Source organism: Falco cherrug, chromosome 6, assembly GCF_023634085.1.
Source record: "Falco cherrug isolate bFalChe1 chromosome 6, bFalChe1.pri, whole genome shotgun sequence".
Classification (NCBI taxonomy): Eukaryota; Metazoa; Chordata; class Aves; order Falconiformes; family Falconidae; genus Falco; species Falco cherrug.
In genome coordinates this window covers 65,114,847-65,129,824 of record NC_073702.1, presented here as the reverse complement: position 1 = coordinate 65,129,824, position 14,978 = coordinate 65,114,847, and the positions used below count along the sequence as shown (strand labels likewise).

Below are 14,978 nucleotides of genomic sequence, written 5' to 3'. Positions count from 1 at the left end.
TTGAGCATTAATGTTGCAAAGCACTTAAAAGTCTATGGAAGAATAAATCAAAATCTAAAGGTGGTAAAACAATCAACCATGCATTGTTTGCACAATTTTATTTTTTTTTTTAAAAGAAGCATAGACCCAACTAACCTGAGTAATATTTGCTGTTCCAAAAATAAATCACAGCTTCAGAAGCCTACCCTTAGGAGTCATTTCAGACACTAAGGTTTTAGACACTAAAAAAAAATAAATGTTGTCAAGCATGTTATCACAATAAAATAAAATCAAAACAGAAGTGGATAAAAGTATTTCTACAGCAATCACCTAAGTTTCCAATTTTGGAATCATTACAGCAATCAATGCGACAGTCCTTCAGAAGGGGGGTGGGGGGGTGGGGGTGGTGTAAAACTTCACCTCAACATGCTCCCTTCTAAATGATGCCAGCACATGGCCATCATCAAGTATTTTCTCCAGAAAGTCATTAACCAAACTGCCTAATGAAAAATCCATTTCCAAGTGACAAGAGGTCAACAATTTAAGTAACAGTGAAAGAAGCATTGATACAGTAACATTTGCTAATGCCAACTCGCTTTAAATACCTGAGCTTTGAAACAAAGCAGACAACCGATTCAATGTAATTTTCTTAGGTTTTGCTGGGGTCTTTTTAGGTCTTCTACATCTTTCAGACCTAAATATGTCAAAATAACTCTAGATGATAATAAAAACATCAGAATTCAGCTACCCCTGAAACGCTCAGTATCCAGGCCATTCCATTCACAGTAATTCCTCACACGTCATGCTTTTGCACCCTTGCCTCTGTCTTTGGGGTCTGTTCCTACCTGTTGTTTCCCCCATTTCTCACGCTTCATGGTACGGAAAATGAACTCACATAAAGTACCCTCTAACCCCCACAACCCCAGCAGAAAAAGCAAGTTTTGTGAGTGACAAGCGCATTCTCGGAACAGACAACTATCGATATCAACAAGAAATGGCGCTGCTCTCCACAAGATATCCAAGCATCACTTTGGTATCAAAAACACCCCATCCATTATATTTCAAAGGGATAAATCATGTCATAAAGACTTTCCATAACCATGGCCAATGATAAAAATTGGAATGTTAAAGCCATCAAAACCTATACCAGCCCACTCCCTTCTTCCCCAACAAATCTTACATGCCTCTGCCAGCTAGCAGAATCCTGTATCGGTAACTACACGCACAATAGAGGAGACAGAACAAAGAGTCACGCAGTGGAGCAGGACTGAATTAAAACAAAAACATATACATGACTGCAGCAAATCAAAAGAGAAAAAAATAAAACCACTACACTGAGAAAAGTATTTTCATCTATGTAAAAATATTTGTGATCAACTGCTGTCTGAATTATCCTCAAGATTTAGAACTAAACTGAAACCTAGTGGAAGAAAGAGTTATAATCGATTACACCATATTTGAGGAATACTTTCAAACTCAGATATATCAGAAAACATTCGTGTGATTATGCAAATGTGCAGTTTCGTTGCACAAATCAGTTTGCAAAACCCTCACAATTTCATTTAGCATATAAGAACATTATTCAAAATATTGTTTGCTGAAAATAAGTATATTTATATATATATTGAGAGAGTCAGCTAGTGTTACAAAATTTACAAGTAGAAAAAATATTTTTCTCCTTTCCATTATTTGATGATTATTTTTAGGTATACATGACCATGCTTATAATCTCTATCCTACACTTTTAAAGAGCACAATATACATAAGTAACAAGTATTTAATATAATACAAAGCCAGTCTGTGCATATATTTTCATTATCAATAATATTTTCAAGATTAATTTTATTTCATATTTCTCAGTAGTATTTACTGCTAAGCAGTTAGTTGTTAGAGGTCACCAGTTTTTAATAATAAGAGAGAAACATTCAACCAAACCTAAAAAATACCCATCATGGTTCAACTGGTCTTGGACAGTTAATGTATTATCACATTCAATATTACAAATCATAGTTAATAATTTACTTATTTATTAAGAACCCATTTATTAAGAACCAACAATGGTTTTTATGGCCATAAAACACATTCAAAACATTTTACTGTGATAAAAACGCCACTGTTTTTCAGAATGATATTTTAAAAAAAAAAATAATCAGAAGCTTCTGATTTAAGTTACAACATAGATTTCCAGAAAAGGGGATCTTAAGGCTTTCAAGTTACATGTATATATTAAATGAGTCTGGAAACTAGCTCTGTACCATAGCTAAAAAAGTGGATACCCTATCAAATCAGCACATACAAAAAAAGAGTTACATAAACGTTGCTTAGGAACAAAACTCCTATTTAACAATATAGACACTATGGAATTGAAGACATTGAACATGTGCTTATCTGCAGTACCAAAACCAAAAATACATGCTTTAGAAAGTATTTTCAATACTAAAATTAAGATGCTATAGAAGTATAGGAGAGCAGCTAGGAACAAAAAAAAGGTCTAAAGTATTATAACTCTTCAATGACTAAAAGTAACTACACTGACAACAAATAGAATTCACCTCCAGAGCAGATTTCAACTTTTCTAAAAGTCCAATGAAGTAACCATCATGCATTTAATATAAATTTGAATAATGTCTTCAAGTGCATGAGTTTTACATAGGAAGTCCTGGACAGCAGTACACTACTTAAGACTAAGGTAAAATAAGAACACACATTGAAGTTGAATAGCAAAGTAAGTTATTCCTTAGTGATAAAATAGCAAAAACCTATGGATTTAAAACAACCTTTTTAAAAAAAAAAAAAAAGGTCAAAAATTAACAGAAAAATACACATATCAGTTGAAGGAATTACACTTTTTCTTGGAAAGATTTCATCCATGCATAGTTTTATAAGACTATGAAGTTTTAACTGTGTACTGGAAAAAGTAACTTTAAAATAGTATGAGTTCCACTCATGGACTTAAGAGTAACTCAGCTACGTGTTAACATAGTTACATTTTTGATCTTAACATACATTAATCAAGGCAGAAAACCTGAATACAATTTGGATTTAAAGCACTCACGACCTTATGAGTAGATATTGAAAAAGAAAAGTCCCTCACAGGAGACAGAACAAGAGAAGGCTGGTTCTGTGGCTATGAATATCTGAAGCTTAAAGTCTCAGACATCTAGAATATAAAGGTGTGACACCGAAGCAGGTTGCCAGGGATTTAGAAAGGATGTGGCCTGTAATGTATGAGATACTCAATACCATCTCTGGACAGACACGTTTTTAACCTTCCATCAGATATTCCTTTTATACTGAGCTACAAGCTAATGAATCTTGCATTTACTTCATAGCATGAGCATATATAATGCGATGACAGTGTAGACAATACACTATAAATTAACATATGTGGCACATCCAACAGTCTAAGAACTTTACCAGTTGACAGACACTAACAGCCAAGAAAAATCATAAGGAAATCATCTGTGGATTACATTAAGAGTTATGGTAATTAAACCAAACAAGGGTTATAAATCAATTCATCAGAAGAATTCCTATACTCTTAGATATTCTTTGTTGTAACCTCATGAATGGCTTTGCATATTTTTGTATAATGCAACATGAGAGGTAATGAAGGAAAAATCTTTTATAGACTGTTTAAGTTTGTAGGCAAAGACAACATAGTAAGTTATCAGCAATACCTGTCAAAAGTAGTTCAAATTAGAATAGCTTTCTTCATCCCTTAGTAACGGTATCAACAGAAGTTACAGCAAATTATAAAGTATGGTGCTATCTATACTCACATTTCATATTTCAGCAGTCTAATCATTGGGAATTAAATACAAAGTTAAAAAAAAAGTTCTTGCTCACCATAAAAGAACTTTTTAATAAGCTTAATTGGCACCATCACTTTTCCTCATTAGAACAGGACAATCTTTTTTTTCCAGCATTACAAAATTAACAGTATAAGATAGCATCTAATATAGTTCATTCATCTCTTGCCAAATGTTTCCAGTACAGAAGCTGAAAAAAGGTAATGATTTTAATTAATCTGATGTTTTGGAAGTGATGAGCATTTACTCTTCTCATTGCAGCCAGTAGGAGTTAATACAGTTGGGCAGCTTTGAACAGAAGGACGATACCCATACTTCAGACAAATTTTGGTAAGTAACTCTAAGGTACCTATATTTGAAACCATTGAAACTACCTCTCTCTAGTGATAGCACATCTACAATTCCAAAATTTAAATCCTTCTAAAGTGATACCCACAATGAATAGACTTTTTTTGCTTTTGTGTAGTGCTGGGGGAGCACAAGGTGCTAAGCAATAACAAAACGTGCCAATCCCCTACTACAATTTCTACCCCAAAGAGCTGAAAGGGCACAAGCTGTAAAGCACAGGAAATGCAAAACACAACACAACACAGACAGAATGACAAGTGGTTGTTATTACTGAAATGCGTTACAAAATAAGTGGATTTTCAGGAGTTTTTTGAAGGAGGATAGTGAAGGATCTTTACGTACGTTAATTGGGAGGCTGTTCCATGTGTAGGAGGCAGCGTGGAAAAAGACACAAAGTTGGGAGTGAGCAAAAGAGACAAAAGGGGAATTAAGAGCGATGCTTGGGAAGTGCTGACGGTAAAGGAAATGAGGACCAAGGTTAAGCCAGAACCAAGAGTGCCTTGAACATGGCTAACTTTATGCAAGGGAGGAAAAAAAATTCCTGGCAAAGGCTTAAGAAGCAAGGAAACATGGTCAATTATACAGCAAAAGAGAAATGATTCGTGTAGCATGTCCCATAGGGGGGGGGGGAAAAACAAAAAGTAAGAGTTAGGAAGTGGGAGACCAGTTCACATCAAATAACTAGTGTAACAAACATTTCAGTCTCAAGGAATAGAAAAGAATTAAGTTCACTGAGATTATGACCAATACCCAGCCAGATGTGAAGAGTGGTAATATGATTAGACTGCAGTTATTCTTCATCTAAACCTGTTAAACCATGTGAAAAATCACATATAGCGTAATAACCACTTGCCCAAAATAAATTCAAATGGAAAAGGTTAGAAAAAAGGTATTTTAAACATGCCATTCAATGTAGCAGTAAAATATGTTTGTTGTGGTTGTTCTATAAAATGAGTGAACTCATTTGGTGCACAAATAAATTCTGTACCATACAGGGGTTTAGCTGCTGTATTCCTATTCATCATCACTGTCACCAGTTATGAGAAATACACAAACTCTCAGTATACACTTAACTTTGATGAAGAAAACTTTTAAAATACAAATCTGTGACTCCATAAGAGAAATCAAATTAAGATATTTTTTTAAGCATACGAAGGGGAACGAAATACTATGACTTTACTTGTTCCGAGCCAGGAGCACCTTTTTGCATGGTCTAATTTTATGTTCCTTCCAGATTACAATTTGTGTCACTTACAAGTACATATTCATTAGCTCTTGAGAGCTAAGTGCAAAGAAATTGAGCAATTTGTCACTAACATTAGTAATATAAACTTTTATATTATTGAGCCTTAAAAAGCAATATTGGAATTTATATTACTGCTTCCTCTCCTTGCCAGTATTTTCAAAGAAATTATAAACATATTCATTAATACTCTTAGTGTTTTATATATTTTGGGGTTAAACACAAATCCAAGCCCAAGCAACTCACACCTTACGAACAGGTGTGGAGCTTGGATATTTGTATGAGTTCAACTCATCACATCATTGATGTCCATCTCTACAATAGATCAACTCATCACATCATTGATGTCCATCTCTACAATAGATCAACTCATCACATCATTGATGTCCATCTCTACAATAGATTAAATCAAATCATCGTATTTTGCTGGGAACTTAAAAACAGACATCTAAGCCTCTACTCCTTTTCCATATAGTTATAGTCGACCAGTAGGCCCAATCAGCAGCACTACTTTTTCTTCTTATTTTCTTTCTGCTCATACTGTCACAAATTCACTGTTTAGAATTAGATGATTGAATGTTGGTCACTTCCACTATATCTCAGTGATAGGACTCAGTGAAGTGCAGAGAGAAAGGGAGCAGAAAGAGGGAGAGCAGAGAGAGAGTTTGGTTGGTTGGTTGCAAACTGTTTTACAAGTCCTCCATTTAGGAAAGCTTTCTTTAACTCCAATTAGAGCTTGTAGGAAAAATCTTTTTGCTTCAAAATGCAACATGACTTCAAAAAATTCTACATAGCTTTTTGCAGATTTTCAAGTGTACAAATAACAGGATGTCAGTTAGACCCCAATTACAAATTTTATGCATCTCTGTGCTATATGAAGGTATATCACACACACTCATATTATACTACCTCAGACACTCGGGGAAATCTGTACTTACCCACAAATCATGTTCAGCATAATCAAACAGCAGCCAAACCTTTCTGTCACTGTGAGAAAGGAAAACCTTCTGCAATGCAATCACATTAGGGTGCTTCAGCTCTCGTAAAAGCTGCAAAGAAACAGAGAAGCTCTTGTTACTTCTGTGTTTTTTTAAGAAAGACACAAGACAACAAAACAGGGCTTAGCACAAAGAGTGAGCAATTAATCCTAGAAGAGGCCCTAGAAGAAAAGATGCCAGTGATTCAGCACATAATCCTCCAAATGTCAAAATCTGTATATACACAGCCTCCGTGGCATGGGTTACTGTTCTGCCAACACAGCTGGCCATCACCAGCTACCCTTCTTTGCCCCACAGTCAGCACACAGCTGCCCATCCCACCTACTCATCCCACTCACCCTCAGCCTCTATCCTAAAGTAAAAGATGTTACTACACACAAACATAACTGTTCTGTTAAAGGTGAACATCAGGATTTGAGAATGCCAGAATGAAGTCTGTATTGCTGGTCCAGCTCTTTATGTGGACAACGCAGTCCTTGATCACCACATAAATTATTGGTAGTACAATGATTTCTTTTGCATTGGATCCCTGTCTCACTTGCCTAGAAGTCCACAGGGTGGATCTTCTCAGAATATAAGGCTGCTTTCAAAAAGAAGTTTACCAAAACCATTTTTCTAATCATTGTTTCAACTACTATCCCATAATGCAGAAATAAACCCAGGCTTATTTATGGCTTGCCAGAAAGAAAACTAAGTCTCATGACTAATTAGACAGCACATTAAAACAGGCACCACTGCTGAAGTCATCCTTCTGCCAGATTAAATCAGTCTCAGGAGGAGTTGGGAAGCAGTACTCCCAAAAACATCACTTCCATGGAATCACTTTTTTTTTTTCCCCTCTTCCATACTGCAGTCACAAGAATGATTGATCACTTCTGTTTTATCTGAAAATTGCTTTCATCTGCAGCACTAGTATATAAATTGCCAACAATCAATTTATAATGGCGAAATAGTAAATGGAGTAGGTTCCAAGGCACATTTGAGAGAAATGAATTGTCCCTTTTTTCACCTTACAGAGAAAGATGCAATATGGGGGCGGGGGGGGGGGGGATAGGGGAATATGGAAAATTATTAATTTTAATTTATATTATCCTTTGGCTATACAGGTATCTGTCAAGACAAGGTATGTTCTAAGGAATATTACAACTGCTTAGATCTATTCCAGTTTTCCAGCAAATGAAATAATTTAAATGCCTTTTCTACTAAGCAGGAAGCATTTTCTTTTTGTTTCTTCCTCTCTCTAAGCACTAAGAACTTCTAGCTGTAAAAGAAATTCCTCCCTAATGAACTGATCAATAGTCACACCCAGGTATCACTTACAAGATACCAGTAGATATCATTTTATCACGTAAATAGTAACAACTTGCAGAATTATAACCTAACAATACTCTAGAGATTAAAATAAGTCTCTTCGACATGCATCAAGAGATGTTGCTGTATACTTTGTCTTTAGCAATATTAAAAACTGTTTTCCAGTAGGGACTTGATGTAATGCCTCTGCCTCTTCTCTTTTCTTTCTCAATAAGGAGTTCTTTCTATTTTATGATAATTTTTACACTATGAGGAGGAAAAAAAAAAAATATAGTAGGCACTTTTTTTTTTATTTGCTGTTAGATTTTTCTTAAAGATACTGTTGGCTGCAATAGCAGTATAAAATAACTCCAGATTTTTCTTCCTTAAAAAAATGAGATTAAATAAACCATTATCTCAAAATATGTAAAACTTTGCAGTAAGAAACAGCCATAGAGAATATACTTCCATATCAAATGCTAGCATATAATAAACACTAACAGAAATATTATGTAGAGCATTAAGAATGGGAAGACTGCCTAAAGCATTGTGCATTAACAGAAAGGTACTATATGAAAACGAGACAGGAATGTGTATATTTCAGTTCTGAAACACTTCTGCTCACACCAGTCCACAGAGAGAAAACGTACATAGCAGTGGGCTATCAGAACAGCCTGATTAATAAATGAACCTGAAACCTCTCCTTTTTATGCAAGTCACAAAAAAGGATACTTCAATATGAAAGAAAGTGTAAATTTCTTACCCAAAACAATGACATACACTCATTTACAATGAGTAAGTTACTTCTAACGCATCATTCTTCTCTTTTGATTCAACTTAGATAACACAATAAGCATCCCTATCCACACCCAGCATTTTTCACATGAGTTACTGGTATGATCTTAAACACTGATTACCGTTACAAGTAAGGGAACGTGGGAAGAAATCAAGTTAGTTTTATACTACACATGTTGAGTTTCTAACAGAGAATGTCTGTATCTGAGCTGAAGGTGAAGAATACAGTACTCTAAGGCCAACAGTGTCTGCAAAAAAGTTCTGACACGATTTGCGGCTACTGGATGACTGGTTACAGTTGCAGACATAGATGGTAAGAGCTCCCACCAAACTAATAAAGCCTGTTTACGCAGGTTACAAACACAGTCTCTACCTGCCTGCTTCTCCAGCCTGGCCTGCCCATAAAAGCTAGCAATTTTTCTAAATTGTACTGTAAATGAACATGTTAAAAGCAGTAAGATTGTTTTTAAAGGTGCAATCTAGAAGATGCTGGGATGCTCCCGACACCTTAATCATGGCGGCTACTGCAGCCTTATAAATAAAAATGTTATGTTTTTCTCTCACGAGAAGTAGTTACACAGCAAAATATTTCAGAGATACGAATGCTTACCAAAAGACATCTTCTCTAATAGTTATATTTAATGGGATATTCATCATTTATAAAGAACATATATGGACTTGATTCTCTGACTTAAACTCATTCTGTAGTTATTTAGACACCAACCAATATTAAAAACTAGACTGAAAACTTGTCAAGTAATCTTGTTAGATTATTAGACCATGTTAGATGGAACATGTAACAGAAAATACTGGTAAGTTATTATTAAAAATATTAAAATAAGCTTTTGTGTTATTGATTCTGTACTCCAACAGATTAATTAATTTGTTAAATCATTTTTCTTTTAATTCATTAAATCAATAAATAAGGTGGAAGGCAACTCAAATTTTATTTTCTTGTCACCTGTCTTAAGTGAATGCTTTAGCACTTAGCACAGCTAGTAATTTTGGAAGTGCTTTTGTAGTTTCAGCAAACAACAGACCTGTATACCACCTTCTTCTACTATATAATAGTACTATATATAGATAAATATATATAATAACACTTCTAACACTAATATAACAGGAGGCCACAAAAAATTTCATGTAAAATAGAAACCTGCAAGTGGACGGAAGCGGTACACATCCAAACCAGCACAGTTTTAAAGGCTTTATGACATTCTGGCTGTCAAGACTGTGAATGCTGCACAGCAGCCGGGAGCCATACCAAGAAAATGTTGGCTCTAGAGTCCAACACACTGGTCAAGAATGGAAGATCTGCTCTAGCTATGCTGGGCTTGCAATGGTGCTAGGCACCAACTAGATGACATGAGAAACTATAGCTCAGGGTACAATTGGCTAGCATGAGTCACCAACAGAAATGTCGGTCAGATTTACAGCTGAAAATAACCTCATCTAGAGACAAAGACAAGCAGAAGAGAGTGACCACAAGGACTGAACAGGTCCACAAAGAGCGGAGATGAGGGGAGTCATTCAAAAAGCACTGGAAAGGTGGGATCAGAAAGGAATACAGGGCAGAACTAAATACACAGCTATGGAAATCAAGAGTGCAAATGTGAGATGTTTCAAAGATAATTATTGACCTGCCGTTTAGCTAAAAAGAAACCTGAGATTTCAAAAACAGTATTTTCATTAAAGCAGACAGGGGGAAGCCAATAATGTGAAAACACGGGGTCATATTTAAAGCTACTTGCATCGTGGCTGTATCAACTACGTACCCTAATGACTTTTACGCCTGACTAGAATTTTGTCAATATTTAACCTCCACACCAACCACCTAACAGTACTCTCATTAATATTTGTCTAAATAGCTTCAAAATTATGTACTGCTTTAAAGGATGCCAGGGTAGTCCCCAGTTGCCCAGCTAACCCTACTCTTGAAACAAAGACCTAACTCATGTTAGATTTGCCACTTTAGATTTTCTGCCAGCTTCTGCTATGAAGGGTTGTGGGTTCCTATCATCTTTGTGCAGACTAAGAACGAACCTGACTTCAAATTCTCTGAATAAGGGAGCAGAAAACCTAATTGTTAAATATATTGCCCAAATTGGGGGTGGGTGGGGTGGGGGGGTGGCAGGGGAAGAGTGTCTTAAGACTAGAGTTAGACTTTAGCTTGGTATAATGTTTCACCTTGCCATGTCACCCTTTCACTACTCCCTTTATTAGCAGTCACGTGCCACATATATCTAACAGTTAAGTCATGCACCTTTTCCTGAAATGGTTGTATGTTTGTTCATCACCACAAACACATTTCACAAATGTGCATTTTAGCCATATCTAGAATCCCAACGACAACTTCAGAGACACGGTAAATAATTGTCTACAGCTTTTCTGCACCACAGATTGCTGTATAAACTTTAAACATACAAAATGGATAGATGAGACATAATACCAATACTATTTTTCTTAGGTCTTTCACAAAAGTAAATCAGTTTGGAGACTTGGTTAATTCAAGTCTAAAGTTAGAAAGAAGTTGTTAATAAACTGTCCTAGTAATTGAAAGATTGCATTCTACCTGACAACATTTTATTACAAGGTAACAGCCCAAATGTAAAAAGGATCTGCAACTGCTAAAATCTATTACTAAGTGAACACAACATCCTATTTTAATGGTACTGTAGCTTACTGTTCCTCTAAAATTTCAAGTTCCATCATACACAAGTTGCAGTAAAATGCTAATAAAAACCTGTCTCAGGTGAGTAACAGTATGTATCGGTCTTGGTAACAGCATAAAAAGCAGTTTAGGTAGAAAGTCATTCAGAAGGACATCATTCTGAATTGTCAACATCTGTGCAACTTTAATGGCTTTCTTGTAAACCTATTAGATTTTTTAATTATTCTTCTGGTCAAGCGAATCGTACAAATGCCTTTGCTCGCCACTTCTCTTAGTTGATGCCACAGTCTCAAATCTTAAAATGCTGCATTTGGATAGCCCGAATGGCATGAAACAGCTTGTACGATTCCAGGCAGCTACACACTATATACAGAATGGCAGTAATTTCTTCAAAGGGTAACAAAAACTAGATGAAATTTACTGCACAAAATTCTGAATTCATGCACTTAGAAACTAACCAAGAATTTCTACTAAAGACTAAGAAGGCATCAGGTACAAGTGACAAAAAGGTAGAACCGGATTACTATAGAACAAAGAAAACTGAGAGCTTAAGTCTGATACTAGATATACTAGTTGAGGTATTTACAGGAGAAAAGAGGTGTATTGATAGCAATACATAAAAGACTTCTGTGATGTACTTTTAAATATTACATGTGGTTTTCTTTACCTATGCTCAAACATCTCCCCTTCCACACACACACACACACATATACACGACAATGAACTCACCCTGAAAGAGGCAAAGGGTGTCCACAAGAGCAGTCTCTCCCTCAACAGGGAAGAAAAAGCTTACTCAGTTATGTAACCAATAAAATATTGAAAGGGAATTAGATTGATATCCATTAAAAAACAGAGGCATGAGCATTGAAAATGAAAGACATAATTACGCTAAATGACAATCATGGTTCAAGAACAGGCAGATACAACTGATAAGAGATAAATTTACCCTGCAGCATGGGATCTCATGAACAGAAAGGTTCAAGAATGTGCCTCAATAACAGGGAAAACAGCATCTCTCATTTGCAGCTTGATCGTAATTTGGGGGGAAAAAAAGTTACTAGCTGAATTTGATGTAACAGTCAGGCACTAGATTCAGTGATGCAATACGTCTGCGTAGTATGTGCTTTTATAGAAGCCTTCATGAAAGGTGGGTTTGGTGAGGACTGATTATTTCCAGCAGATGAAAAAATTCATGTACTGATTGGCAGCCACCTTCTACAGTAATTTGGTTTAACCTTAGCCTACAAATTATCACCATATAATGCAAGTAACTTTTAGATGAAGTAGACCAGCAATTATGAATTGCTCTTTTGAGGTACAGAAAGTTCAGCCTCTCTCCCCACAAAGAAAAAGACAACTTCTGTGAGACAGAAGGAGAGTTACCCTGTTACTAGTATAACCATTGTGATCAATTACAAAGGCGTTTAGCACATTTAAAAATAGTCAAGGCAGCACATTCCTCAAAGAACTAACTGTTGCACAGAAATACTTTTACACCACAGGATGAATAATACTTTCTAGCTAAAACCTACAAAAGCAGGGTGAAGACACTTTCATCTCACTGCGAAGGAAACCTAAGAAAAATTAGGGAAAACAGGAAGACAAACATCACTCTCACTACTGACACTAGTAAAACTTGCAGTAAACATGTATTTCTGTGTCAGCAATGACAAAACCCGCAATCATCTTCAGAAATTTATTCTGAGGTCAATATCATCTAAGAAGTATTCCTATCTTTCACACAGTTTACTCCAATCTTTTGATCTACACAGTTAAACTGATCTGGAACACCCTTGGTAGTTTCTTTGACAGAAATGCACTCTGCTACCCCAACCATCTTCCAGGCTAGAATCAAAACATTTAACAGATGGAGATGTGCATCACAAGAAGTCATAGGAAAGACCAAAGCACGAGCCTGATCCCTCATAAAAGCAATTGTACAGTGTAGAATTTTAAAGCTGCCTCTTGTGTGATAAATCTATTCAAAGCCTCTAGGGTCAATGAAGTTGGTTTTAAATTGAAGCTGGGGTTTTCAAAGGAACCTAAAGATCATCATTTTACTTTCTCAGAAGCTCTTTAAAACTTCCAACTTACTTAGATGTTATTAATCAAGACTAGATCCTCTCCTCCGTGTTATTAGTATCATCCCTTCCATGTAGACCCTCTGATGCCTATTATCATACTGAGCTCATGCTGCAGCTTTTACCTCAGGGAGGTATATGGGCTTCTCAAAATAAAAAAAGGCAGCTATTAATTTTATTAAACTTGTAAGAATAATTCTTTTCTAACTGTGCTACAGGCTTCAAAGTTATCAGAAAGAAGAAAAGAGAGGGAAACTGAAAGTGCACCACATTAAAAAAAGTACTCAAAAATCAGCTTTGTTCAGTGATCCAAATTGATTCTCAGGTTTGAGATTTTCCAGTTTGGATTCCCTTTTCTAGTTGGAGAAACGCCACTTACAGAGTTACCACATAACTGATGTGTAAAAAAAAGAAGTAGTAATAAAGTCTTTACTTTGTAATAGCTTCAAGCTGAGCAGGTATGAAGGGTCTGTTTATCAGTCCTTCCAGCTGTAAGATGACTGTGGCTAGCACATGTGTAAGAGGTCTCAAAAAGATGTGGGCAACAAAAAAAGACATGGAAATATATATATATACTAAATAAATAAATAAATAAATATTAAAAAAAAAAAACAAAAAAAAAACCCACCCAGCACTGTTGAAGGAACCTGAGAAGAAAGGTAAAAGTTGAAATGGTAGCTTAAACTCTGCTTCAGAGAGGACATATTCTTTGCATACTCGTCTGGTCAAGCCCTGCCCTTGGACAGCCTTTGGCACACAAAACCAAGTGCAGGAGGCAGACTGAAATGCCAAAAATTAACAAGTGCCATTCTTACATGAACTGCTAATGAACTTACATGAACATAAACTGAGGAGTTTACAAAGCACGCTCCAAATTAAAATTAACAAGCTGAAATATTTTAAAGCATGAGTCCAAACAGACTCTCTTCTTCCCTCTAACCCTCCTCCTACACAAGCACCCAATTTTCATCAGTTTTATCTCAAGTAGTCCTTCATATTGAAATGTCCCTCTAAGCCTGCTCTACACGTCCTTCAGCCTTCTCCTTTCTTCACAGTTCCATCCCTCTGAAGCATGCAACCACACACCAAACTGTGAGGGCTCTGAACTCCCACAGCAGAACGATAAACTATGTTTAAAAAAATAAATAAGTAAAAAGACACTTAACAGAAATTAGCCAGTAAATTGCCAAATGCCAGGACAGGAAGAGGACAAAAATGTGCTCCACCCTCCTCCTATGACAAGGATTAAGAAAGTATTTATTCCATAAATATTTTCATTTCAGGAGCTGAAAATGGTCTGGCATTGCTAAATAATATTATTATTCTGAAACAAAAGCTTGGCAAAAGACTTCATAAGTATTACATTTTAACTAAAATAAAGGAACAGAAACTAGGGTAACTGCATTTTTATTTCTTGAGGTTCTCAGCAAAATAAAATTGAGTAACTTTAGCTTTTCTTGGAAAACAGAGGCAGAAATACAAGTATGACAACTCTTTCCATTTCTTAGTTACCCACATGGCATACCATGGCACAGACTTCTTTCTACATGGAAAAAAAGAACTATTGTAAAATTACTTCCAAAACAAGAAAATTGTTATTTTTTTATACAACTAAGTAAGGAAATGCCAAGATTAAGATCATAAAATGTCAGCTAAGCTCCAGTGCCCATATTAAATATATAATTTATTTTCATATATTTTCTAGAAAATACATCTGAATTATTAATTTCTGCATCTTCCTAATGGAAACCTTGTTTCCTT

At 35.7% G+C, this 14,978-nt stretch overlaps 1 protein-coding gene across 2 annotated transcripts in view; it reads right to left on the bottom strand.

Annotated features, from left to right (window-relative positions):
- Positions 1-14,978, bottom strand: part of CDK19 (cyclin dependent kinase 19) — a 133,102-nt gene that overhangs the window by 75,762 nt on the left and 42,362 nt on the right. For both annotated transcript variants that reach the window (XM_055713497.1, XM_055713496.1), the window contains one exon: positions 6,321-6,431. Coding sequence is in view for 1 of the 2 variants with exons in the window: in XM_055713496.1 (XP_055569471.1) it covers positions 6,321-6,431 (111 nt within the window). In the remaining variant the exon portion in view is untranslated. The remainder of the gene's footprint in view (positions 1-6,320; positions 6,432-14,978) is intronic.